The 24,384-nt window shown below is 54.6% G+C and overlaps 2 protein-coding genes across 4 annotated transcripts; one reads left to right on the top strand and one right to left on the bottom strand.

Annotated features, from left to right (window-relative positions):
- Positions 1-86: 86 nt before the first annotated feature.
- Positions 87-8,058, top strand: C15H12orf43 (chromosome 15 C12orf43 homolog). Of its 2 annotated transcripts, none has more exons than XM_059040590.2 (6): positions 87-255; positions 2,412-2,454; positions 2,633-2,731; positions 5,502-5,575; positions 6,109-6,199; positions 6,711-8,058. In XM_059040590.2, the coding sequence occupies exons 1-6, from the start codon at positions 132-134 to the stop codon at positions 7,060-7,062; spliced, it is 783 nt and encodes a 260-aa protein (XP_058896573.1). In that variant the 5' UTR covers positions 87-131; the 3' UTR covers positions 7,063-8,058. The 2 variants fall into 2 exon arrangements, with proteins under 2 accessions (XP_058896573.1, XP_058896574.1); XM_059040591.2 differs by having other exon boundaries at positions 93-255; positions 6,714-8,058.
- Positions 8,059-9,203: 1,145 nt separating this feature from the next.
- Positions 9,204-24,141, bottom strand: HNF1A (HNF1 homeobox A). Of its 2 annotated transcripts, XM_059040538.2 has the most exons (10): positions 23,813-24,141; positions 17,116-17,315; positions 15,407-15,593; positions 14,718-14,959; positions 13,557-13,708; positions 13,221-13,422; positions 12,264-12,455; positions 10,976-11,097; positions 10,748-10,892; positions 9,204-9,331 (listed from the first exon to the last, which is right to left on the bottom strand). In XM_059040538.2, the coding sequence occupies exons 1-10, from the start codon at positions 24,139-24,141 to the stop codon at positions 9,204-9,206; spliced, it is 1,899 nt and encodes a 632-aa protein (XP_058896521.1). The 2 variants fall into 2 exon arrangements, with proteins under 2 accessions (XP_058896521.1, XP_058896522.1); XM_059040539.2 differs by lacking the exon at positions 12,264-12,455.
- Between the last annotated feature and the right edge of the window lie 243 nt (positions 24,142-24,384).

The raw sequence follows: 24,384 nt of genomic DNA on the forward strand, positions 1-24,384 counted from the left end.
TCTGAGAACTACAATCCCCACAATGCCCTGTGCTGCTCCGCTCCCTTGTGGGATCTTGGAAGAGGATCGCTCCTGGAGGCGCTCCCCACAATCCTTTGCGGTGCTTCAAGGTGGCGTCGCCCAGTAGCACCATGAGCGATCTGGAGAGCAGCTGTAGCAGCAGCGATGCGGAGGAGCTGGAGCGGTGCCGCGAGGCGGCGATGCCGGCCTGGGGCTTGGAGCAGCGCCCGAGGGGCCCGGAAAAGCCGAGAGTCGGTAGGGGACTGTGTTCGGGGAGTCTGGCCGAAGGGCGCAGGATCTTCCCCTGCGGCCTGAGAGGATGGATGGTGAGGAGGGAGTCCCTGGAATTCGACTTCTTTCCCCGAGGAGGCTCCAGGATCTGGGTGGGGTTCAGAGTCAAAGCGCGGACGAGTGCAGCAGGGAGGGTTGTTCCATTATCCCCGTCAGAAAAACCAAGGCACCTGAATGTCTCTTGACTTTGCTTCCCTGGGTCCATCCTAACTGTCGCACCCTGGGCAGCCCACCACCTCTCCGAGTCTCCGAGGTGACTGCGACCCTTACTGGATTTTCGCATCCAGCTTTCCCCGCCTCCAACACTTTCTCACTCCCTGGGGCTGCCAGCGAGCTGTGTCCTACTGTCTCTCTGACCGTGACTCCCTAGTGCCCTGGGAATCAATCCAAAACCCCTTAACTTAAGGGTCCCTAATCCCGGACAGAATCCAGAGGGTCCGTGAATCTGAATGGGAAAAATATTTAATCTTTACTTTCATTAATCTTTGTTTGAAATTTAGCATCTCTTTCCATCATGCATGTGAACAGCAAGCCACGGTAGTTTTGGCAATACCTGTTAACTTTGTCTTAACAAAAGTCACAGATTTTCAAATCCCATTACAGTCTTTGCAGATATATCAAAACTATTTTATTCACAATAAAATGTTGAAAAAAAATCATTTCCACTCATCCCTGCTTTAAAATTACAGTAATTTTTAGACCCATCTGTAGAACTTATTTAATACATTAATGAAGAAGCACATATATTAATAATATCCCAAATTTGGCTTTTTACTATTAATGATAACTGAATTTCAGTATCATTGGTTTTCTTTGTCATCCTATGTGTTAACATTTTTTGCATCTAAAACATCCTGAGAAGGGATCCAGGCTTTACCAGACTGCCAGAGCAGGCCATGGCAAAGAACCCCTGCTTTTGTTGAAAAGGACTTACAAGCCCTTTGGTAATCCATTCCCTGCCTGCCTGTCCCTTTTTGCCTTCCTGCCATACTGCACTCTTCCCGTAGGTAGGCTCCAGACCATACTGTGCCCTCTCATCTGTGGGCACCATAACTCTGCAGTTTTCTCTTCATTTTCTATAGGCAGAAATGCCTTTCCATCCCCATCACTTGCTAGCAGTAAGAAATTTGGGTAAGGTACTTAAATCTCACTGTACTTAAATTTCCTCATCTGTAAAGTGGAGGTAATGGTAATACCTACCCCGTAAGGTTGAGAAGGAACTGAGATGATGTATCTGCAGTGCTTGGAGCATGTTAAAGACTTAATAAATAGCAGCAATTATGTGATCGGTCTCTCTTCATGGACGGCTTTCCCCCTCCTGTCTGACTCCCACTCATCCTTTAATACTACAGCTAAGACACCATCCCTTCGGGAAAGCTGGGTTACATGCCTTCTCTCCACCATCATCATACTTCGTGTGATTCCCTTTGTATATAAAGCTTTCCTTTCTTCTACAATTGCCTCTTTATTTATCCTGTCTTGTTTCCTTTAATCCCCTGCATCCCCAGCACCTAGAGTCAACTCTGGCCTGTACTTGATCCACAAATATTTATTGAGTGAGAGGTTACATGATGTGAATTTCACGAGGGCTGGTATCCCTTCACCATGGTATCCCCAGGGCCTACACAGTGGTCAGGAAAATAGTTCTTAAATAAATGAACTTGCCGGAAAGGCACCTCTAATGAGTGTGGAGGCTGAGACCACAGCCAGACTCCCAGTCCAGTGATCAACATAACTGAGCCCCCTTCTTCTCTCTCTTCCACAGCACTTAGCACACAGCCAAGCACATAGTAGGCACTCAATAAATGCTGGAATCAAATTATACTTGCTTGTTCAGCATAGTGGTTAAGGGGAGACCTCTGGAGCCAGATGGCCTGTGTCCTCATCCCAACTCTGTCGCTTATTAGCTGTTTGACCCTGGCTGACTTATTTTACATCTCCTTGCCTCAGTTTCCTCTTCTGCAAAATGGGGATAATGGTAACCCCCACCCCCTACCCCATGGAGTCATTGGAAAGATTCAATGAGTTATACATGTAAATCACATTAAATAGTGCTCGGCACATAACTGATGCTATAGCCGTTTCTTCTATAAATGCTTTGGTGTTCGTTATTTTCACAGGCGCTGCAAATACTCAGTTGCCAGCCACCCAACCGAGCCTCAGGTACTGTGCACTTTGGGTTCACGTTTCATGCATTCATTCATTGATATTGCTCCTCTGCTGTGTGCCAGAGGCTATTAGACCCTGGGATGTCAGTGGGAACCAGACACATGTCTTCCCCGCCCTCACGGGGGCAGCTTCTGAGCTGGCAGGAAGTGAGGTCCTTTCGTGTGTGTTGTAGGCGCAAGGTGGATGAGCACGAACAAGATGGCAATGAGCTGCAGACCACCCCTGAATTCCGAGCGCACGTAGCTAAGATGCTGGGAGCCCTGCTGGACAGGTAACCTGCCCTTATTCACTAATAAGAAGAGTAAGGGCTCCCATGGCCCGGAAGCTCAGAGTGTGTAAGTCGGCATCGCGGCAAGCACGTGGCATCTGTCACCTCATCGCTTTTCATAATCACTCTACCACGAAGGTCCTGTCGTTGTCCTTCTTCTCTAGATGTGGCAACAGACTCCCCTCTGTGAGAGGAAGCATTTGCTTGAAGTCACAGGGAGGAAGGAGCAGAGTGGCTTTGACTCCAAAGGCCCTGCTCTTAACCACTATGCAATCCTGCTACCACGAGAGGAAGAGGGGAACCCGAGCTCATTCCCACTGCAAGAGGGCAAGGGACCGGCTGAATTCCTATTTCTTGGGTGCTTTCTGTATGCCAGGCACTGTGAGAATACAATCTGTAAAGATCCAGGTCAGCATTCCCAAAATAGGTACCCAGAAATGCGAGTACAGAGCGTGGCTCTTGACAAAAGGGGTCCAACAGCAAAGAGGTGGAGAAACGCTGCACTCTGCATACCCCCGTGCCTGGGAGATTTAGATTCCTCATAGTGTATTCAAGGCCCTGAGAAGTCCTGCAGTAAAGAGACTTGTGTAACTTTGTTTAGCCCAGCATCTTGCAAATTCATTTGGCCACAATGCCTCTTTTCCATGGATGACCGATAGCGTGTCATGGGACGTGTTCCGGGATAGGCTGGTCTACATCCATCCCCACTTGACAGAGCCCTAGCAGGGTTTTTGTTGTTGTTGTTGTTGTTTAATATTTATTTATTTATTTGGTGGCACCGGGTCTTAGTTACCACTCCAGGGCTCCTTAGTTGTGACATGCAAACTCTTAGTTTCAGCATGCATGTGGGATCTAGTTCCCTGACTAGGGATCAAACCCGGGCCCCCTGCATTGGGAACACAGCATCTTATCCACTGTGCCACCAGTGAAGTCCCCAGCCTAGCAGGATTTGAAAAGGAGATTGAGGGTGTTCAGGCCATAGTCCTTCAATCCGAAGGAGTCACTGAAAAAGGACAAATAAGCCTTCCCAAAGTGCACACCAGCTGCCCTTCCCAGACAGAGTGTTGGGCCAGGCCTCAGCAGCCTGCACCCCCATGGCGTTAGCGCCAGTCCCCCAACCTGGGAATGTGTTAAACATGTTTAGGAAGGTCGATTAGCATCTCAACCCATGGGAGCGGTTTTTCTCCATGACGGTTCGGCTTCAGGCTGACCAGGGCCTGCCTGGTGCGTTGCAGTGATCCACAATGGATGCTTCCCTAGGTGGAAGTCCAGCAGGATGCGGGTTACACGTGGTCAGGATATTCCCTGCAGCGTTCCCATATTTCTCTCCAAAGAAATGATACTCCAGTTGGTCCCTTGTGTTAGATCAGGGTTTCTCATCTTGGCGCTATGGACATTTTGGACTGGATCGCCCGTGGTTGTGCGGGGCTATACCGTGCACATAGGATAGTTCGCAGCATCCTTGGCCTCTACCCGTGAGATCCTAGTAGCATCTCTCCACCAGCTGTGACAACCAGCTGTGTCTCCAGACATTGCCTGGTGTCCCCTGCGGACCGACGTTGAACCACTGGGTTAGATACTACCCGGGTCAGGGGCGGCACCCAGTTGGGCCAGACCGCGTCTCCGCTCCCTCTCCCCAGACCACGTCCCACACAGGACTTTGGGGAGGCCTCTGGCACCTACAGAAGTCAGTTAGGAGAAGCACCCAGTGCATTGCTGTGTTCGCTGCGAGGATGTTGCTGAGAGCGTCGGTCTCTGCGGTGCGAGGTGACTGCCCCGACAGCATTTCCCCAAGACCTGCCTCCTGGTCTCGTCAGTTCTCCCTGCTCTCTCTGTGCTTCTAGAGAAAGGGGGTCCTGTGAAGCTCATTGCTTATCTTGACAACAGTAATCGTCTTCAGCATCGTTGTAGCTGCTGTTTACTGAGCACTGGCTTGCAGCCAGGCTCTGTGCTCAGGGCTTGGTATCCACTGTCTCATTTAATTCTTGTGACAGCCCTCAGAGGCGGGGACTCTTATTACCCGCAGTGTAGAGACGGGTAACACAGGCTTAGAGAGATGAAGTCCCTTGTTAGTAAGTGACAAAATCAGGATTCAAAACCCAGGTCTGAAGTCTGAAAAAGGTTGGTGGGTTGTAGCAAAGTCAGTTTCCCAGTTGTGATAATGGACCCTAGTTACACGCGGTGTCACCAGAAGGAGAAACGGGGTGGGGGGGGAGTCCGTGGATCTCCCCGTATTATTTCTTGACAATGTGTGTCAATCTACAATTAGCTCAAGTTTTTAAAATTTCAAAAATTAAAAAAAACAAAAACAGGTCTGCTCTGCTCTAGGAGCTGACCTCTGAACCATTTTTTTCTAGACTGGTCATATATCCCTTTTTGTGCTGGTGCCAGGAAGTTCAGAACAAAATGTGTACCCTCTGTCTAGCAAATGTGTAGGGCTCCCTGGCCACACTTCTGGCTCTTTCTGTCCTTCCTGCTCTTGTTTTCTCTTTGCCTTATTTGTAATTGCACTCATTTTGTTGTACTGTGAGTATCTTCAAAACTTCTTCAGCACTTTCTGGAATAATGTAGGGTTTAAACCAGTGAGGCACCACAGTTTGAGCTGGCATTATGGACATTTGCATCCCCATCAGGCCGGGGTGCTCTCCGCCTTTGCACTTAGTATCGCATTACCCTACCCCCTCCACTTAAAGGGAGAAAGGCAAGTTTTAATTAAAAAGAATTTTCGTTGTTACCCAGAATCTCATCTTAAATCCACCATCTCTTCCCTTAGCTCCATTACCATCTCAGAAGTAGCGAAGGAGCCCAGAAAGGCTGAGGTACCGAGAGGCATCCTGGAGGATGATGGTGAGCAGTTATACTTTCCTTTATTAAGCACCTCCCGTGAGTCTGGAGCTGGGAAATACGTTTTTGGCATTTTATCTTCTTTCATCCCTGCAGCCCCTGTCCGAGGCATGTATTATGGTGATCCTGTTCACAGTGGGGAATCGTGAGGGGACTGGGGCTCTGAGGAATGCAGACACTGGCCCGAGGTGACCCTAAGCAGGAACGCCTAGCCACTGCACCCTGCAGCCTCTCCCACCTGAGTCTCTGTCCCCTGGCCAACTCATTAGCCACTCTGCGAGCTGCCTTAGGCGGGAGGCTCAGCTGCTGACTCCCTGAAGCCTCTGAGGGCTTGCTGACTTGATTCGGCAGCCGGCATCCCCTCAAGCACCCATCTTCTCGCTGCAGCAAGTGTGCCTGGCATCCTACGAGGCACCGTTTTGTAGTTAGACAGGAGCGATGCCCGCTGCACTGGGAGCTCCTTGAGGGCAGAGACGGGGCAGCCTCGGCCCCTGGGGTGCCCCTGGCGGTGCTGACTCCGCCACTGTGGGTTGCAGGCTTCCGCCTTTTCTTCACATCTATCCCTGGAGGCCCTGAGAAGGAAGCTGCTCCCCAGCCCCGCCGGAAACGGTCGCCTTCCAGCTCCAGGTGAGATGGCACACCCAGTCCCCCGGTTCCCTCGCTGTTGCCTGTGCTCTGTCTGGGCAAGTCTCCCTGCCCCCCAGAGAGCCGGGCCAACTGCAGTCAGGCCAGGCCCCGCAGGAGCCCTGTCAGTAGCTCGAGAAATAGTACCTCAGCGGGAGCGGGAAGAGTTTCCACTGGGCGTTGGCTTTGGATGTTTACTGCTTTTCGAGCACCCATCTTGTGCCGGACACTGCACTCCTGGGACATCCCTGTGAGGCCTGGGCTCTGTTAAGATCCCCATTTTATAGATGAAGACACTGAGGGTCAGAGAGGTTAAGTCACAATATGAAGTCACACAGCCAGGAAGCAGAGAAGCCAGTATTAGAACCCAGCTCTGCCTCACTGCCAAGCTTGAGTTCTCCATCCGCCACCCTCTGTCCGTGGCCTCTCTCTGGTGGCTTGGACTAAGGCAGCTAGAGGCGGCTTTGGGGCCCTGTCCTGACTCCAGCTTACCCGGCCTGCACTCTCGTTGCAGCAGTGAGGACGGCGACGAGGAGTTGCAACGCTGCCGGGAGGCGGCTGTGTCAGCCTCTGACATCGTCCAGGAGTCCGCCATCCACGGCCCTGGCAACGTGGAGAAAAAGGCAAAGAAGAAAAAAAGGAAGTGGAAAAAGAAAGCCAAGGAGGACAGCACCAACCTCACCCCCGCGGCCACCACTGCGAGCAAGGCCGCCTCTGGGGAGCAGAGAAAGGAGTCTGCCGGGCTCAACGGAGACCAGGCGCCGTTTGGGACCAAAAAGAAGAAAAGGAAGAAAAAGGCAAAGAGGGCCAGTGAGGCCTCCCCATCCCCACCAGCAAAGAGCGCAGCAGCCGTGCCTGCAAACTGAGCCCCGCCTGTGAGCACGGGGCCCAGCTCAGGCACCTATGGGGGACAAGGCATGTCCAAGCCCCGCCTCCCTCTCCAAGTGCAAGGACTTGGCTAGCAAGTCTAGACTTCGCCCATGACTGGGGCTGGCCCAAGGGTCGGGGCAAAGAAACGGTTGTAGGGTGAGCAAGGCCTGCTGCCCTTCTGTGCGCCCACTGGGGCTGGGGCAGACCCGTGGTACCAGAACATTCTGTGGTCTCAGGAAGAAGGAGGAGCCTCCCAGTTATTGAAGGCTGATGGCCAAGTGGTAGAGCTTCCACCTCCTCAGCCTGGTGTGGGAGACCTGAAGAAAACGAGGGAGGGTGTCCCCGACATGCCAAGCCCCCAGAGGAGTTTTGTGCGTCTCCCTCCAAGCCACACAGACCTGATATAACGTTGCCTGGAAAAGAAGGAGAGAGATCCCTTCCTCCACCTGGTTTTCCAGAATTTTCTTTCTTCACATTGTGAGTACGCCATGCATGATCATGTCTTTGAGCCAACCAGATAATTGAAAATAAATTGTCGAGGGACCCAGAATGTAACAGAGGGATTTGGGTGCTGCCCTCGTGTCTGTGCTGAATCCTGATGAGCCACTGTAAGTAAGCATCACACAGGAGGGGTCCTGCCTACACCCCCAGAAGTGTTCCCCTACCCCAGCATCAAGACTTCAGGAAGTGTCACAGCACTCGTGGCCTGGGGGATTCATGGACCCATGTATCCTGCGAGAAGGAGCAGAAGTTCAAGGCGAAGGTGAAGTGCTGGCTTCGTCGCCTGGCCTTGGAGATTCGGCAAAGCAAGGAAGACAGAGGTGGGGTGTGAGAGTGTGTGTGCCGGCCCCATCCTTCCTTGGGCTCCTGGTCCCCTTCCACCCCCCTCTGCCTACCCAACCCCTCTGGGCGATGTGTGGACAAGCAAGACATTTCAACATGTTCCTCATTTACTTTACTAAAAGTTAAATAAATGCACAGGCTTGCCCTTAGCCGGCTGCAAGCTGCAGGGGATGCCAGTTCTCCCCTGGCTCCTTCCTCAGTCCAGGATGGAGGCAGTCCACTGGGGCTGGGTTATCTGCAGCAGCCCCAGGGAGGTGAGCCCTGGGTTGGCACAGCTCCCTTGTCCCTCAGGACCTCAGCCTCCCCAGGATGGGGGGCTGTGAACGCCTCACCTCAGCTAGCTGGGCTCCAAGCTTACAGGCGGCAACCTCTCCTCTGGTCTCGCCTCTCTTCTCCTTCTGGGCCCCTCAGCTCTGCCAGCTGCCCCGGCCTTACCGCCTTCTGGACTCAACAGCTTCACCCCCAAAGCAGGGAAGGGTCTGCTGCCCCACGACCTTGACTTGGCACCAGGCACAGAGTCATGAGTCTCCCATAGGAGCAGGGACAACAGCTAGGCCTGTGGGGGTGGGGGGGCTTTCCAGTAGAGGCGAGATGCCAGGCTGGCATCAGAAGGTGTGATGCGCAGGGGGACAGATGTCCAAGAAGATGGGAGGTCATGGTGGCCGGGGAGAGGGATGGCTCAGGACGAGGGAAGCTGGAGGGGCCTGCTTGCCCCAGGCCCTGGCACAGAGGAGCCACTCAGGCGATGCTTATGTGAGGGGGGACAGGTAGGTCCAAATGGGTGTGCGGGTTAAAAGCAGGAAGGGGGGCTGGGTGGAATGACCTGATTGGGGCACAGGTGACAGAATGTGGCCACGTTGACCTATGACCTCTCTCCCAGCTACACAGGCTGGTGTCCGGAGAAGTGTAGCCGGCAGTTTGCTGCGGGGTGCCAGGGCTCTCCACAGGCCCGGCCTGGGAGTGCCACAGTTCCAAGGCTGCCCTCTTCTGTTCCGAGTGCAAGATTTACCCTGAGCAACAGGGACAGTCCCTCCCGAGTCCCACCAGGAACAGGCTCTGCTTCCCAGCTCTGCACGGTTGCCTCTTGTGTACTGAAGCAGCCCTCCTCGAGTTGGGGCGCCTCAGAACCCCCCCCGTTTTCTGAGGGGAACAGGGTGGGGACTGAGGCACAGTTTTCCGGGGAAGAGCAGCAGCCTGGGGGCAGTGAAGGTTCTGCAGGCTCAGATGTCTTGGTCACCCCTCCAGCAGGCTGTGTAGGCTCCAGGGCCCATTCCCTGGGAGGCTGTGTCCATGGTTACTGGGAGGACGAGGCCATCTGCGTGGAGATGAAGGTCTCAATGACGCTGTGGTTGGATGGCAGCAGGTGGCCATGGCCGTTGGTGGAGTCAGAGCTCTGATACAGCACCAGGCTGCTGGAGGACACTGCAGAGGCAGAGGAGGCGGCTGGCTGCCAGCCCCGCCCACCCCGGCCCCTCCCCGCCCACCATCCCTAAGGGGTACTCGGGATGGGAAAGTGGCACCTCGCCACCTCCTGAATCTCAGCGGGTGACCGGACCCCAGAGTCACACCTCTGCCCTCGGGCCTTGTTAACCCCCCGCCAGGCTCCAGGGCCACGAGGGAGTGGCCTTCCCAGCACATTTTAGTGGGAACATCACAGAAGCGCTGGTGAGCTGCCGTCGTGGTTAGTTTTATGCATCAGCTCTGCTGCCTTTTAGTACCCAGTCATTGAGCCAAACCCCGGTGCAGGCGTTGCTGTGCAGGTATTTTGTAATGTAGTTAACACCTACGTCAATTGACCTTAAGTAAAGGAGAGTTCCCTTGATAATGTGGGTGGCCCTCATCCAATCAGTTGAAGGCCTCAAGAGCAAAGGCTGAGGTTTCCTGGAGAAGGAGACTGCAGCATCACCTCCCACCCTGCAGCTCTCAGACTCGCCAGCCCCCACAGTCGTATCAGCCAATTCCTGGAATATATGTGCGTGTGTGTATTCCTAATCGGTTCTGCGTCTCAGGAGAACCCTGACTGATTCAGATGGTTAAGAGCATGAATGGGCTTTGAGTCTGGACCTGGGTTCAGGTCCTGGCCCCACTACCTAGTGGCTGTTGGAAGCACCGCCAAGTCCCTCTCCTCCTTGAGTGCTTTTCATCTGTAAAACGGGGATGCCGACACACACCTCGTGGGTAGAGCACAGAGCCTGGACCGTGGAGCCCTCAGTGACTGTCCCTGTAGCAACCAGGGCTGGATGGAGGATACTGAGGCTCACACTTAGCAAGTGGCTGCCCTGGGTCTCAAAGCCGAGCAGCCTGACTCCAAAGTGCCTGCTCTTCACCCTGACGTTGTGGGCTGCAGACTCAGGTCTTCAGGGAATGGAAATGTGTGGGTTGGGCAGGACGTGGTGGGCTGGAGAGCCCACACTCTGTGGTTGCCACGGGGCAACACGAGTCCTTCCGACTTTGCAAGAGGAGCCAGAAGTCTATGAAAGCTCTTAATTTTTAGCTGTTGGCAACGAATTCAAAAAAATGCTAAGCCCTGAGCTAAAGGAACACATCCATTAGTCACTTCTGGTCCCCAGCAAGCCCAGTTCTCACCTCCTGATTACCCGCTACCACCTGTTCCGGTTGTCTTTTTCCTCAACTGCGTTAATGGGTGTTCCCGTTAATGGGTGTTCCGAGACAGGTCCACTTCCTGTGGTTTCAAACCCTCCTCGGCTCACTTCAGGGGAGCACAGGTGCCCCCTCGCATTTACCCCCTCCCTGCCCCCACCCCCGGCTGCTGCCCACGCCTTCCTCCCCAGCTATGGGGACGACGGGGGTGGGGGGGAGCAGGGAAAGGCCTCTCACCAGTTGGGCTGGCGCTGAGCCGATGGGTGGGCTGCAGGTGCTGGATGCCAGCAGGGTCCTGGCTGGGGATGTGGATGGTGGCGGCCTGGGACGCTGGTGTGTGAAGCCCGGACTCACTGGAGGCCTCAGCGTCTGAGGTGAAGACCTGGCAGAAGCGCAGCTCTTGAGCCCTCAGGGTGTGCGCTGGGGCAGGACCCAGGGAGGGGCCGGGGCAGGCCTGGGCCTTACCTGCTTGGTGGGCGTGAGGCTGGCCAGGGCGCTCAGGTTGGTAGTGTCGGTGATGAGCATGGTCTGTGGAAGCAGGCCCGTGTGGGTGTACTGGGCCACCTCGGGCTTGTGGCTGTAGAGGGCTGGCCGGGAGGGAGGGAGGAGAGAGGAGGACACAGACTTGGCACCTGGGCTGGGCTGGACCCCTCCCGGGAAGGCCTCAAGGCGGGGGGCTCGGGGGAAATGGGGCGTGGACCTGGTGAGCAGCCCAGTGGGGCAGTGGCTGGGGACTCAGGGCTGATTTCCAAAACTGGGAGCTCCAGATAGAGGGGTTGGACGCTCTCCCCAACCGCAGGCGCCTGCTCCGCCTGTCTCGGTGGAGAGGAGCCTGGGCGAGGCCGGGAACCCAAACCCAGCTCCTGCGGTCACCTCGAGAGGATGGGTGTGAAGGACAACAGGAGGCACAGGTGCTGTTAGGGCCCTAAGTACCAGCCTTGGAGGGAAAGGCCAGGGCTCCTGTTAGGGCGTGAGGAGGGGGCAGCATTTCTGCATCTCCAAGACCCCTCTCCACAGTGTAACCCAGTATCTCACTTGCAGTCCCCAGCCCCACAAATACACACACAGATGCCAGTAGAAAACAACGTAAGTCACGTATTCTCACATGGACTCATGAAAACACAACCACCCACATACACGCATAAATGGTGCCCTCAACCAAATACACAGATGTTCAGGTCCACGAGCCCTTATCCAAGAGTCCAAGTTCCAGAAAGGTCTGAAAGCCAACAGGTTTTTGTCTGGTTGGCACTAGAGCTCATTTGGTGGCAAAATCTGACCTGAACCTGATGTGAGGCTGAGTCTTTATTAACCCACTTCGCGGAATTCTACCTTTTGCTGCAGGAATCATGGTGTTTGATGACAGGGTGTTGCCCCAAGCCCTGCTGGGAGTGTTGTGTCGGGAGTGTTGTGTCATTCATGGTGTATGCACCACATTACCTTTCTAAAAGCTGAGAAATACATATGGCCCCAAGGGCACACATGGGTGCGCACACACAAACACCCACTCACACAAACCCCTGTGCGTGCACCCGCAGCCACACGGATTCACACACTGAAACGTATTCCGGCCCACAGACGCTCATCTGAGCACCCACAGAGCCCCCGTCACAGAAGCACTCACACTTGTATCAGACACACACACACACACACACAGCCCACAGCATCTGCTAAGCCTCCCCCTTCCCCTGGGCTCAACAACAGTCAGCCTCTCCCACCACCTCCCGCAGCAGGGGGGCCAAGGGCTGCTCACCATGGGGGCTCTGCAGCTGGGCCATGGTGGCCATGAAGGGGCTCTGGGCCACGTGGCTCTGCACGGAAGGCATGAGCGGCTGCTGGTAGGAAGGGTGCAGAGGCTGCGAGAACTGGACGGGCTGCAGGGTAGTCAGGCTGCTGCCCATGCTGTTGATGACCGGCACGCTCTGTGCCTGCGTGGAGGCCAGGCCTGGATCGTGAGGGGCGGGAGTCAGCCAGACCTCCTGCCGCCTCCATGGCCTCCCCAGGCCCAGCCCCGACCCCCAGGGGCACCATCGCTCCCTCCTAGAGCCAGTGGGTTGGAGGAGGGGACAAGGTAATCAGGAAACAGCCTTGCACTAGGAACCTTCACTAAGTTACAGCCCTGGCAAGTTAACTCCCCCTCTGAGCTGCTAGCTCATCATAAGGGCAGGGGGTGTGTCAAACTAGGGTCCCTGGAGCCCTGGGGTTCCACAACAATGCAAAGGCCCTGGGGCTTAACTCTCTGTACCCGGCTCCCAGCAGCTCCCTGTCTGTCTTATATATTGAGCTTCTGCATAATAGTTCTGAATAAAGTTTTTCCGGGCTTTTAAAAAAAAAAAAAAAAACTAAAACCTAGAAAACTTCAGTGCCCCTTGCTCTGCTCTGTTTTCCCATAGCTGTTTTACCCTTTAAGGTAGTATATAACTTATGTATTGGATTGGCCAATAAGTTCGTTCGGGGTTTTCTGTAAGATGTTAGGAAAAACCTGAACAAACTTTTTGGCCAACCCATATTCTGCTTATTGTCTGCCTCCCCACTTGGCTGGCTGAGATTTGGGGCTGTTTGGTCCACTTGTGTGTCACTGTTGGAGCACAGAGTGGGCACTCAATAAATACATGAAGGAATGAGTCCCAGTGGCTCTTCCTGCTCCTGGATTCTGTGGGAGCCCTATGAGCCCCTCACCCAGATGCCCCCATCCACCCCACCAGCTTACCAATGACCAGGGTGGAGGCGCCCGTGTTGGTGAACGTGGGGCCCAGGGAGGCAGGCTCACCAGGCCCTATGGCCATGACCCCGGGAAGTGAGGCCATGATGAGGTTCTGGGGCTGCTGGTTGAGGCCCGGGGATGTCTGCTCCAAGCTGTGCAGTGCTGTCAGGGTGCTGACTGGGGGCAGGGGGCCCCCAGTGGCCGAGACCTTGGAGGGGAAGCCAAACTGAGTCAGGTGGGGTCCCACCCTACCTCCCTGGGGACTGTTCCAGAATCTCCCAGCCAAGGGGAGATTGGTGGGGGTGTGGGAGTGTGGGCGGTGGGATGGGGCGGGACACTCACCAATTTGGCTTCTGTGCTCAGCAGACTGTGACTGGGCTCCAGGCCCGTGGGGGACACTTGATGCAGGGGTGCAGACACTGTCACCAAGGGACCACCACTGCTTGAGGGCACTTCCACTCCCTCACTGGTTGCAGGCTGTCCATAGCGCACTCCTGGAGCGGGAGCAGTGTCCAGCCTCAGCACCCCACTTCCCTGCCCGCCTCCATGGCCCCCATCATTCCAAACTGCATTGGTTTGCGCAGACCCCTCGCGCCATCTTTATGCAGCCAGCAGACTTTGCTCGAGTGTCCACTTCCTGCCAGGCCCTGTGCTGGTTGCTTCCAACTCCTTGAACACAAGGTCCACATTTTATTAGCTCTGTGGCCCTCACTGCCCAAGGCTATACCTGGTGTGAAGTAGGTGCTCAATAAAAGACAACTGAGCCAGGGACTTGCCTGGCGGTCCAGTGGTTAAGACTCTGCGCTCCCACTGCAGGGGGCACGGGGTTTGATCCCTGGTTGGGGTAAGATCCCGCATGCCGTGCAGTGCAGTGTGGCCAAAAAAAAAAAAAAACAGACAACTGAGCCAAACTGAATTGACGCTAATGAAATTAAACCACAGCAAACTGAGTTGAATAGAATGAACTGGAATTAGTTGAATGAAACTGAGTATCATTGAATCAAACCAGAAATGAATTGAGATTGATTGAGTCGAATTGAATCGAATTGGATTGAAATTGAACAGATACAAAATTAACTGAATTTCCTTGAAATACATTTAGTTGAACTGAATCAATTGGGAATTGGATTGGATCAAACGATTCCAAGTTTAAATGAACTAAATTAGATTATAATGAGTTGAATTGAATTGAATTGAACTGAGTGGAAATGAATTGAGTTGGTTTGATCTGGACTCAGTTGAAGTAACTGAAATCAAGTGAGGGTGGAGTGAATGGAGTGGATGGAATGGAGGACAGTGGGCGAAGTTGAGTGGTCAGTGGAATGGAGAGGGGTGGAGTGGATAGAGCAGAGGATAGTGCGGATAGAGCGGAGTTGGAGCTGTAAGGAAGTGCTGAGAGGTTTGGGTAGCTGCTGCCACTGGGGTGGTGCTCCCCAACTCTCCCGCCCACCCCCATATTCCGTCTACCCACCGTCCCAATCCCCCTCCCCACATGGCATTCACCGTGGACCTTACCGGGGGAGAGGGCCGGTGGGGGCAGGCCAGGGGAGCCGTGGGCAGGCAGCGCAGGGCCTGGGCCTGGCCCTGGTGGCGGCCCGCTGTACGTGTCCATGGCCAGCTTGTGCCGAAAGGCTTCTTCCTTGCGCCGATTGGCAAACCAGTTGTAGACGCGCACCTCTGTGACGAGGTTGGAGCCCAGCCCCTGCGCCTGTGATGGTGACACCCCCCTCTGGATGCACTCCGCCCTGCAGAAATGGCCACTCATGAGCCTCTGGATCAGGCACAGAGGAACCCTCCCCTGGGACTGGGGGGAGGGTTCTGAGAAGTAGGGCTCTACCTGAGTATTTGCTGAGGCTGGCAGACCTGGGTTCCAAGCCCAGTCTGCTGTGCAACCTTGAGCAAGTGACTTAGCCTCTCTTAATCTCTTCAGTTACAGAGTGAGCCCAGTCAGTGTAGGGTTGTAGTAAGGATGAGTGAGATGAGCAGCCACTCAAGGGCTGCTTGGGTCGGTGGGGGGCGGGGGGGGGGCGCCAGGAATGGAGCTAGGTGTCAGACACTGAACAGGAGCTGAGAACTCCTGGGCCAACAGCAGGAACTCTCAAAACCTGGGGAGCCTCCCTCAGGACCCAGAGCCCCCCTCGCCGTCCCCAAGCCCAGACCAAACCAGCCCTGCTGACCACCAGCCATTCTACCTGTTACACTCCTCCACCAGCGCCTCCCGCTCCTCCTTGCTGGGGTTCTTCTGCCTCTCGTAGGCCTGGAAGAGGATCTGCTGGGATGCTGGGCCCCATTTGAAACGGTTTCTCCGACCCTTCTTGGTTGGTAGCTCATCGCCCGTGGGCTCTTCAATCAGCCCACCCTGCCCTGCGTGGGTGAATTCTGTGGGCACAGAGAGCCATTAGCAAGACACTGGCCAATCCCACCTTCCAGCATTGGTTCACCGTGCTGGAATTGGTTCACCTAACCATGCCCCTGGTTCTTTCTCATTCCTAGGATGCTGAGCCAGAGGAGCTTACAGCTAGAACTTAGAAATCATCTAATCCAGAGATGACAGACGCACAGCACACACACCACCCCTTTCCTAACCTGTGTCTGAGGGAGACATCACTAATCAACCCCTGCATACTTTGCTACTGGGCCAAGATATAATCTCACAGTCCTCAGTACAAGGCTCCAGGTAAGCATCAGCATCTGTTCACATTTGACACATATGCCATCCCATTTTATAGATGAGGTAGCTGCGGATCAGGGAGGTTAAATATTTTTCCAGGGTCGCACAGTAGAGCAGAAACTTGAACTGTATCTCCTGAGTAGATTCCTTGCTATTTTCAACATTCCAGACTTGAAAATCAAGCTCAAAGTATAAGTATTAGCCGGGAGAGAAGAGACCCAGGCACTTTCTCAGCTGGTTCTTTGGTAGGAGGCCAGTTAATGGCGCCTCCAAATAACACAACAGCTAGCAGCCCCTCAAAGAGCAGGGGAAATATGTATATAGCCAGTATATACATACAGTACCCCCTGGAAAGTTACATATGAGACTGAGAATGCCAGTGGCTGCCTTAGGAGAAGGACACCTAATTTTTATTGTAAAATCTTTACTTCTATTTTTTTTTTTTATAAATTGTGTATTACCTTGAAAACCTGGATAATTATAAAAGAAGCATCAAAAACATTTTTTTTTTACACTTAGCCTCAAAAGAGTGGAAGTGCACTTGGGATTTTGTGGGGTATGAGGCCTGGGCAGTGCAACCCACCATTCCCGGAATAATGGTGCACCTAGCTCTTCCCAGGTTTGCAGTGGAGGCTTCCCTAAGCATACACCTCACCGCTGAGCCTTTACTCTTGCTGTTCCTTCTGCCGGAAACCCCATCCCTGCATCTTCATGGGTCAAAATTCAACTCACACTTCAAGACTTAGTCAAAAGATCATACTTCTAGTTGATCCTTCCTGATGCCCCTGCCTCCCTGAGGCAGAGATTATTCTCTCCTCCTCCACCAGCTCAACACTTGGAAACACTTTCTGTAGTGCCCTGCCATGGGCCTGGCGCACGGTGAGTGCTCCATAAACACCAGCTTTTGTTGTTGGCGTTATCACATTATAATACTTGTCTCACCGAATCACGATGATTTGTTCTCCTCCTGCTTCCCCTCTACACAGGGAGCTCTTGGAAGGCAGGAGTCCAGTTCACCCACCCAAAGAGGATGCCCAAGACCAACCCTCCTCCCCTCCCCCAGAGCGCCTTGCGCAGAACAGCTGGTACATGCTAGTTGAATCCTTCCGACGTCCTCTCAGCCTGCCTGTCCGAGGAGTGGCGGGGGGGAGGCTTCCAGCTCCCACCCTCGAGCTGCATGTAGTCCCAGGCCCTGCCGGGAAGACAGGGCTGCAGTTGGTTATTACTTACGCTGGGCCACCTCTCGCTGCTTGCGGACGTACCAGGTGTACAGGGCGGCTCGCTTCTGCGTCTTCATGGGGGTGCCCTTGTTGAGGTGCTGGGACAGGTGGGACTGGTTGAGGCCCGTGGTGTCGACCACCTCCCGCTGCGGGATGTTGTGCTGCTGCAGGTAGGACTTGACCATCTTAGCCACACGCCATGGGTCCTCTCTGGGTGGGGGGTGAGGGGTCAGGGGGACAAGGACAGGCTGCTCAGCCCAGGGTGGGTGCTGGGAGCCCTGTCCACCCCGGGGGGTGAGGATGGTAGATGGAAGCAGACGTGGAGCCCAGGAGCCTGTACCTAGACTCAGGGGCAGGAGGTATGGACACTCATGCCAGGACACAAGGACATGGGGACAGAGACTTGGGCAGACACATACACATGGCAGACATATGGACACAGGCCCCAACCAGTCCCACAAAGACATAGGAACAGATAAAGGTTTCGAAACACGGACACATAGAGACACGGACATAGATGTAGACAAAAACAGACTCCCCCTGGAAGCTGCACAAGCCAGACGGGGAGGGTACTCATCTTTGTGCCTCCTTTAAAGATTCCGCTCCCCCATTCTACCTAGAAATGTTCTTTGTGGCTGTGTCTTAACCACTGTGAGAGACTATAAACCCCTGGAGGGCAGGAACTGTCTGGTTCTCGGCACCCAAAATAGGCCTGACATAGAGTATGCCCTTGGTGAATGCATGAATGAATGAGTGGATGGATGGATGGATGGGTGGATGGGTGGGTGGATGGATGGATAGATGAGAGAGATCTACTGGGAAAAAATTGGGGTCTGAAAACAAGGAGAGAAACAGGATTCTTCCACTTCACATCCATGGCCACTGAGGCTCAGAGCACTGTGTCACTTGTATCTCTTGCCGAAGGTCACAAAGTCAGCCCGGTAGAGTCCCACCCCAGCTGAAAGGATTTGGTTCTAAGTCAGTCTGTCAGATAAAAATCACGTAGCATCAAAACGCCTCCTGAAAATCTGCACAAAACCCTAGACGGTGGCGCGGCCAGTCTCCCCACAGCACTGAGGCGGGTGGCTAATTTCTCAACAGAGTTCCAGGTGAAGGGGGGTTAGGGTCTGGCATCCCAAGGCCTTGTAAGAAAAATGGAGCATGTCTGAGCACGGAATCCCACTCTGCGGGCTCAGTTCTCTCACTCGAGGGATTCAAGGGGACTTGAGGCCACCTGTGGTTCAATCTCCTGCTCTCTGCTCACTGTGGGGAACGGAAGGGCTCAGGTTGCCTGTACGATATAAATTCTTCTCTCTCCCTCTTCTGCTCCGTCTCAACCCTCCTCTCTTCCCTTCATCCTCTCTTGAGCTTCTATCACAACCATGTGTCAGATACAACAGTGCTGAAACAGGCAGAGCTGGGATATAAACCCAGGTCTGTGCGATCCCAAGCCTGTGTTCCCACAGCCTTGATGCAGCAGTTTGCTTCTAGAATTGAGGCATATGTGACAAATGGCGTGTTTAGGAAGTGATTCACCTCCATGTTGTTTGCCACAGCCAAAGATTAGAAACAACCTAAGCGTCCAGCAAAAGGATGCTGATTAACCAAATTGCGGTGCCTCTGTACAATGCAGCCATAAAAACCCACTGAGAAAGCTCTGTACAAGCCCAGATGGAACAGTTTGTGTGGTAGGTCTACTGTGCTATGTGTGTAAAATTTTAAGTGGGATAAAAGAAGATTCCTACGTATTTGCTCTGTTCACATGAAATACCAGAAGTATACAGAATGAACTGGAGTCACTGATTGGATGCTGGGGACAGGGTGAGAGGGGAGGGTTTTCTGTTACTCTTCTGTGCTTCATAAATTATGTATCAATAATATAGTATCATATAATATACTACATATGCATATATAATATTTAAAAGTGAATTGTGAAAAAAAGAAAAGAAAAGAAACCCCCAGTGCTCTGAAGCCCACCCCACACTGCCTTCTCCCCTGGCCCTTCTCTCTTCCCTCAAAGAACCAGCCTCGCCTACGTCCTTGACAATGCCCTTCCGAGACCTGAGAGCACAGACCCTTTCATCCACTTTGGCCCTCTGACTTCCTCCTTTTTTTATCAGCAGTTCCCATACAGGCAGGGAGAAATGGAAGGTGGGGACAGATATAGTTAATCAGCAGTCGGTCCAGCAAAGTCCCATTTGTGTAGAAATGATAGCCATGAGAATTCATGTTTCTTGAGTCTTTATGGTGAGCCAGGTAAGGGGGCTGGTCATTTAAATCTTACCATAACCCTAGGAAGTATGCCCATTTCACAGGTGAGAAGACTGAGGCTCAGAAAGGTGAACACTTGTCCAAGGTGACTTTGCTGGGACTCAAGAATATTTCACTTTCCTGAACCCCCCAACCTCTCCCCAAGCCCTAGCTCCCTGCTTTCCTAGGAGCCTCTCCTCCCCACCTCCCCCGGTCCCCGGGTGCCAGTCAGAGCTGGGAGGGAAGGGCAGGACAAAGTCCAGCCTTGTGCTCCATGGCAAACATGTTTATCTGACTCCGGGGCTGGGCTGCCCGATGGCCTCCCTCCTCCCCCAACTGCAGTCATCACCCTCCTGAGAGATCCTCCCTCCCTCCCTCTGTTCTCCAGAGAGAAGGAGCCCAGTCTTCCTTCAACAGGGCCTCTCCTGGCTCAAACTAAAGATTTACTGTCTGTCTCTGTCCTTCTGACCCCATGTGTCTCTATCTGTCTCTGTTTCTCTCACTCTCCTCCTGTCTCTGTGTCTCTCTGTTTTCTGCTCTCTTTCTCTCCCCCGTCTCCACACACACACACACACACACACAGAGTCTCCAAGAACATGGCTCTTTTCGGGGCGTTTTCCCCAACGCAGAACTAAGAGGCCAGGTCTCCAGGCATCTCCTGCTTTCACTCTAATGGGTTTGAGAGTCGAACCAACCTGGGTTCAAATCCCACCACTGCGGCCTCGCACCCAATGTGCACATGGCCCGCATCTCCCCTGTAACACAGCGGCAAATTCACGCCTTCCTCCCTGTTCTTTATTGGGAGAACTGAATGAGTTTCTAATAGGAGTGAAATGCTGAGGACAGGGCCAGGCACACAGTAAGTGCTCAGTAAGTGGAACAATATTGTTACCGTCATAAGCAGCAGCAGTGACCTCCAGCCCCACAGCAGAGGGAAGAGGGCCCAGGAAAGGTGAAGGTCTGCCCACATCTCCCTCCTCCCGCCTCCTGCCAGTTCTAGGGTCAATCAGAGGTTCGAGGCTTTGGGCCTCCCTGGCCCGTGGGGTTTCAGTGGGTCCAAGGCTGCAGAGCTGGGAGACCAGCCTGAAGGCCACTCGTCCAGAGGGGGAGCCGAGTTCTCAGCGTAAAAAAGCCCAGCTCTGCCACTTGCTCTCCGGGTGGCCCTGGGAAGTTTCTTAACTTCTGTGTGCCTCAGTTTCCTCAACTGTGATAGGGAGCTAATAATATTTCGTAGGCGGTCAGGAGGAGAAAACGAGCTTAATGCACTTGTAAGCGCTTCGTGAGTCCTCGAGCACTACGCAGAAGTGGTCGATGGTGACATTAACAGCAAAAATAACCCAGGAGGGTAAAGAGGGAGATAAATGTATCAAGGACAGGCATGCCTCCTCAGGGTGCTGTGCAAAGTGTGGGATTAGGAGGACCTGGGTCCAAGTCCTGGCCTTACTGCTTTGTAAGAGTTACTTTGGGCAGGTCACTTTGCCTCTCTGAGCTTTAGTTTGCACATCTGTAAAATGGGACCACTGATAATAGCAACTGTTCATTGCACTCACATGCTTACCCTGTGGGTAAGCGTTATGATCAGCTGTGCCTTGCAGAGAACACTGGGACTCAGAAAAGTGAAATTGCCTGCCTGAGAAGAGCTGGGGTTCAAGCCCAGGCAGGCTGGCCTCAGGGATGTCAGATTGCCCCACCTTGGCCACTGGGTCTCAGTGCCTTGGTGCTGCCCAATGGAGAGGACCAGAGACCCTCAAGATTGAGTTTGAGCTGCTCAGGGACAGGAAGGCCCAGGAGGGCACTGAGGAAGGAGCCCTGGGAACGTGTTACTCCCTTGGCCATTGCAGCAAGACATCCCCAGGACTCAGAGAAGCCTAGTCCCTCATTCATTCATGCTGTGTGTCAGCACCGGGCTGCATATCAGGGGTCTGAGTGGTGAACAAGCCTCTGGAAGAGCTTCTGTTGTCATAGCAGGAGATAGAAAACAGACAAATAAGGTAATAATAAGTAATGATACGTTTCAGGGGAAAGTCAATGAAAGTGGTGGAAGAGGGAGTGACTGTGGTGGCATTTGAGCAAAAGGAGGAGAGGGAATTGACCGTGGGAAGATCTGGAAAGAGGGTTTCGGGGAGAAGGTACGACACATGCAAAGGCCCTGAGGTGGGAATCAGCAAAGTGTAGTGTAACTGGAGGAAAGTGAGGGAGGGAGAGAGGTCCCTCAGGAAGAGATCAGGGAATCAGGGCAGGGAGTTTGAATTTTACTCATTGTCCAGGTAGGGAAACAGAGGCAGCAGGAGAAGAGACTTGCCCAAAGTCACACTTGGTCACACTTGGCTTCCATGGGAAGCCCTTCCTCTTCACCATCCTTTCCAGCCTCAACCTCCCCCACTGGCCAGGCCTTCAGGGGGGTCCCCCACCCCTCCGCAGCCTGTGCCCTGAGGCTCAAGGCCCCACTTTTTCCCCCTCGGGCGTTTTCAGATCCCTTTTGTTACCTGAACAATAAGTAACCCAGGTAGTTAGTTATAAACCCCGCAGGAACAAGGAGCTGGTTGATAATTTATAGCAACATCTCAAATTTAAATGGAAAGTAAATAGCATGCTGTTAGCATTAAAGAAAACCCAATCGGGGCAGGAGGCAAGCACTCCAGCCTCCTCGCAGCTTGGGGCACCTCGCTCTCTCCCCAGCCCATTCTCCCAGCTGCGTGTCAGCCCCTCTCCCCTCCCGGCTCCGTCAGCTCCACTCTGCTTCTCCAGGCCTCTCTCTCCATCTCCCCTGACTCCCTGTCTCTTCCTCCATGTCTCCCCTCTCTCCCTCAGCTTCCACGTCTCTGCTGGTCCCCAGGGAGCACTTTGACCCCTGCTTCCCGCTCGGGTGCTATGGATCAAGCCTTTCCCTCCACCCATCATCCCACCAAAGGGGCTGCTGATCAAGAGGCCCCACCCAGCCAGGTAAGGCCTTTGGCGCTCCCTGCCCCCACTCCCCCGCGAAAGCCCCCAGTCCCATCTGGGGCCCTGAGCAGCTCTGGCCCTGCCCCACCCTTGTCCGGGTTGCCCTCGCCCTGGGTCTGGAGATGCCAGACTCTTTGCCCCTCCCCTGCAACGCGGCAGGGCCCTTTGCCCTCCTCTTCCTGCCAAGTCAGGGGGCCCTGGCTACTCCCCTGCCTCCTGCCCAGGCCCTCACAAGGCCTGGCAGGACCTGAGAGCTCCCTGAGGCAGGGATCCAGCCCTCCCCAACCCCAAGCTGGGATCAGGACCTTGGACAGAAAAGAGGTGGTCTTTGGGACTCTTCCTCAGAACCCCCAGCCACCCCCAGCTGGCCCCTGGCCCCGGTCATGGTGATTGAGGGCACCCAAGGGAGTGGGTGTGGAGCCCCAGCTGGGTGGCCTTAGTCCAGCTCCGTCGCCCTCTGAACCTCAGTTCCCTCATCTGCGAAGCCGTTGTCCCCAGGTGCCTCCAGAGTTCATCTCAACACCACCCGAAATGATACCTGTGAAACCTCAGCACGTGCCCACCTGGCTGTTAGGATGGAGGTTACAGAGCCTTAGGGGAGGGGCAGTCCCTGCAGCCCCCGGGTTCCCCTTCCCTCACCTCCAACCTCCCCCACCCCCGATCCGTGCGAAGTTGGTTGGCTCAGGCTTCCCCAGGCTACCAGCCCTCCAAGTTAATGATCACAGGCCTTATCAGAGCCTTTTGCCATTTATAAATTTATAAAACAAAAGAGAAATAATAAAGCCCGTGGGTAATTAGTAACCAGGTCAGCTCTGCTGAGGAGAGGGGAGGCATCGGGCTCAGACCCACCCAGTTCTCCGGGAGATGGGGAGCCAGCCAGCCAGTGGGTGGGGTACAGAGTGGGGAGGCTTCTAACGGTACCCACTGGTGAGGGGCATGGCCTGAGGCTGTGCCGGAAAGGGGAGCAGCTCCCTTCCTAAGGCTCCATTTCCCTCAGGTAAGAAAGACCTGGGTTCTGCTGGCTGAATGCTTGAGTTCCGGGGAGGCCAAGCGGGGCCCCCAAAACCCCAGCCTGGGCTCCCCCTCCCCACTGGTGCATCCGGGTGCCTAGCAGGGAGGTTGGGATTGGGGGAGTAGAAACGGGCACGGTAGCTAAAGATTCCCTGCCTCCCCACCCCCATTGTCCAGGGACTAGAATCGTGGACTCTCCTGCTTTGTCCCCATCTTGGGGCTCCCCTGGGGCATGCCCCACTTCCCAAGCACTGGGCTGAAAGCCTTGGCCCATGGAGACTGGGGACCCCGCAGAGGTCCGGGTCAGGGTCTGGAGGCTCCAACCTCCGAGCTAGGATCCCACCCCACCCCCGCTTCCAAGCTCTAATGGGCCCTGTCCCCCTTCCGACAACCAGCCTAAAGGCTACAGCCCATGGGACTCTGCACTGGCAAGGGCTGGTCAGGAGCCGAGGCTGGGCCCCTCCGGGCTCCTTGGGAGCTGGGGACAGGGGAGGGGTCCTTACTGCAGCAGGGTCTCCACCACGGCTTTCTGGTGGGCTGCCTCCTCGGGGCTGAGGTTCTCCAGCTCTCTGAGAATGGGTGGCGTGAAGTCTTCCCCCTCGTCGTCCGTCTCGTCCTCGGAGCCCCTCGTCTCCCCCAGCCCGTTGGGCAACTCGGCTAGCTCCCCTCGACCGCCGCCACCGCAGGACTCCCCCTTGTCCGGGGGGCCGTCTCCGGCCAGCAGGTAGGGCCCCGGCTCACCCAACGCCTGGATCAGCGCCTCTTTGCTCAGGCCCGACTCGAGCAAGGCCGCCAGGAGCTCCGTCTGCAGCTGGCTCAGCTTAGAAACCATGGCTCCACTAGCGCGGGCCACGCGGCCCAGGGCCACTGAGCCGGCCGCCTCGCCCCCGCGTGGGCTGGCTCCGTGCTGGCCGGCCAGCAGGCAGGCCCAAACCAGGCTCCTTGCGCCCGCTGCCCCCCCAAACCCCACTAGCCAAGCCCTGTGGGCACCCCCAACCCCCAACCCTGGCCCCAGTGGCCAGTGAATCAGGGCCCCTGCCCGCTCTGTTTACATTGGAGCTGGGGAAATTCTCCA

Source organism: Kogia breviceps, chromosome 15, assembly GCF_026419965.1.
Source record: "Kogia breviceps isolate mKogBre1 chromosome 15, mKogBre1 haplotype 1, whole genome shotgun sequence".
Classification (NCBI taxonomy): domain Eukaryota; kingdom Metazoa; phylum Chordata; class Mammalia; order Artiodactyla; family Physeteridae; genus Kogia; species Kogia breviceps.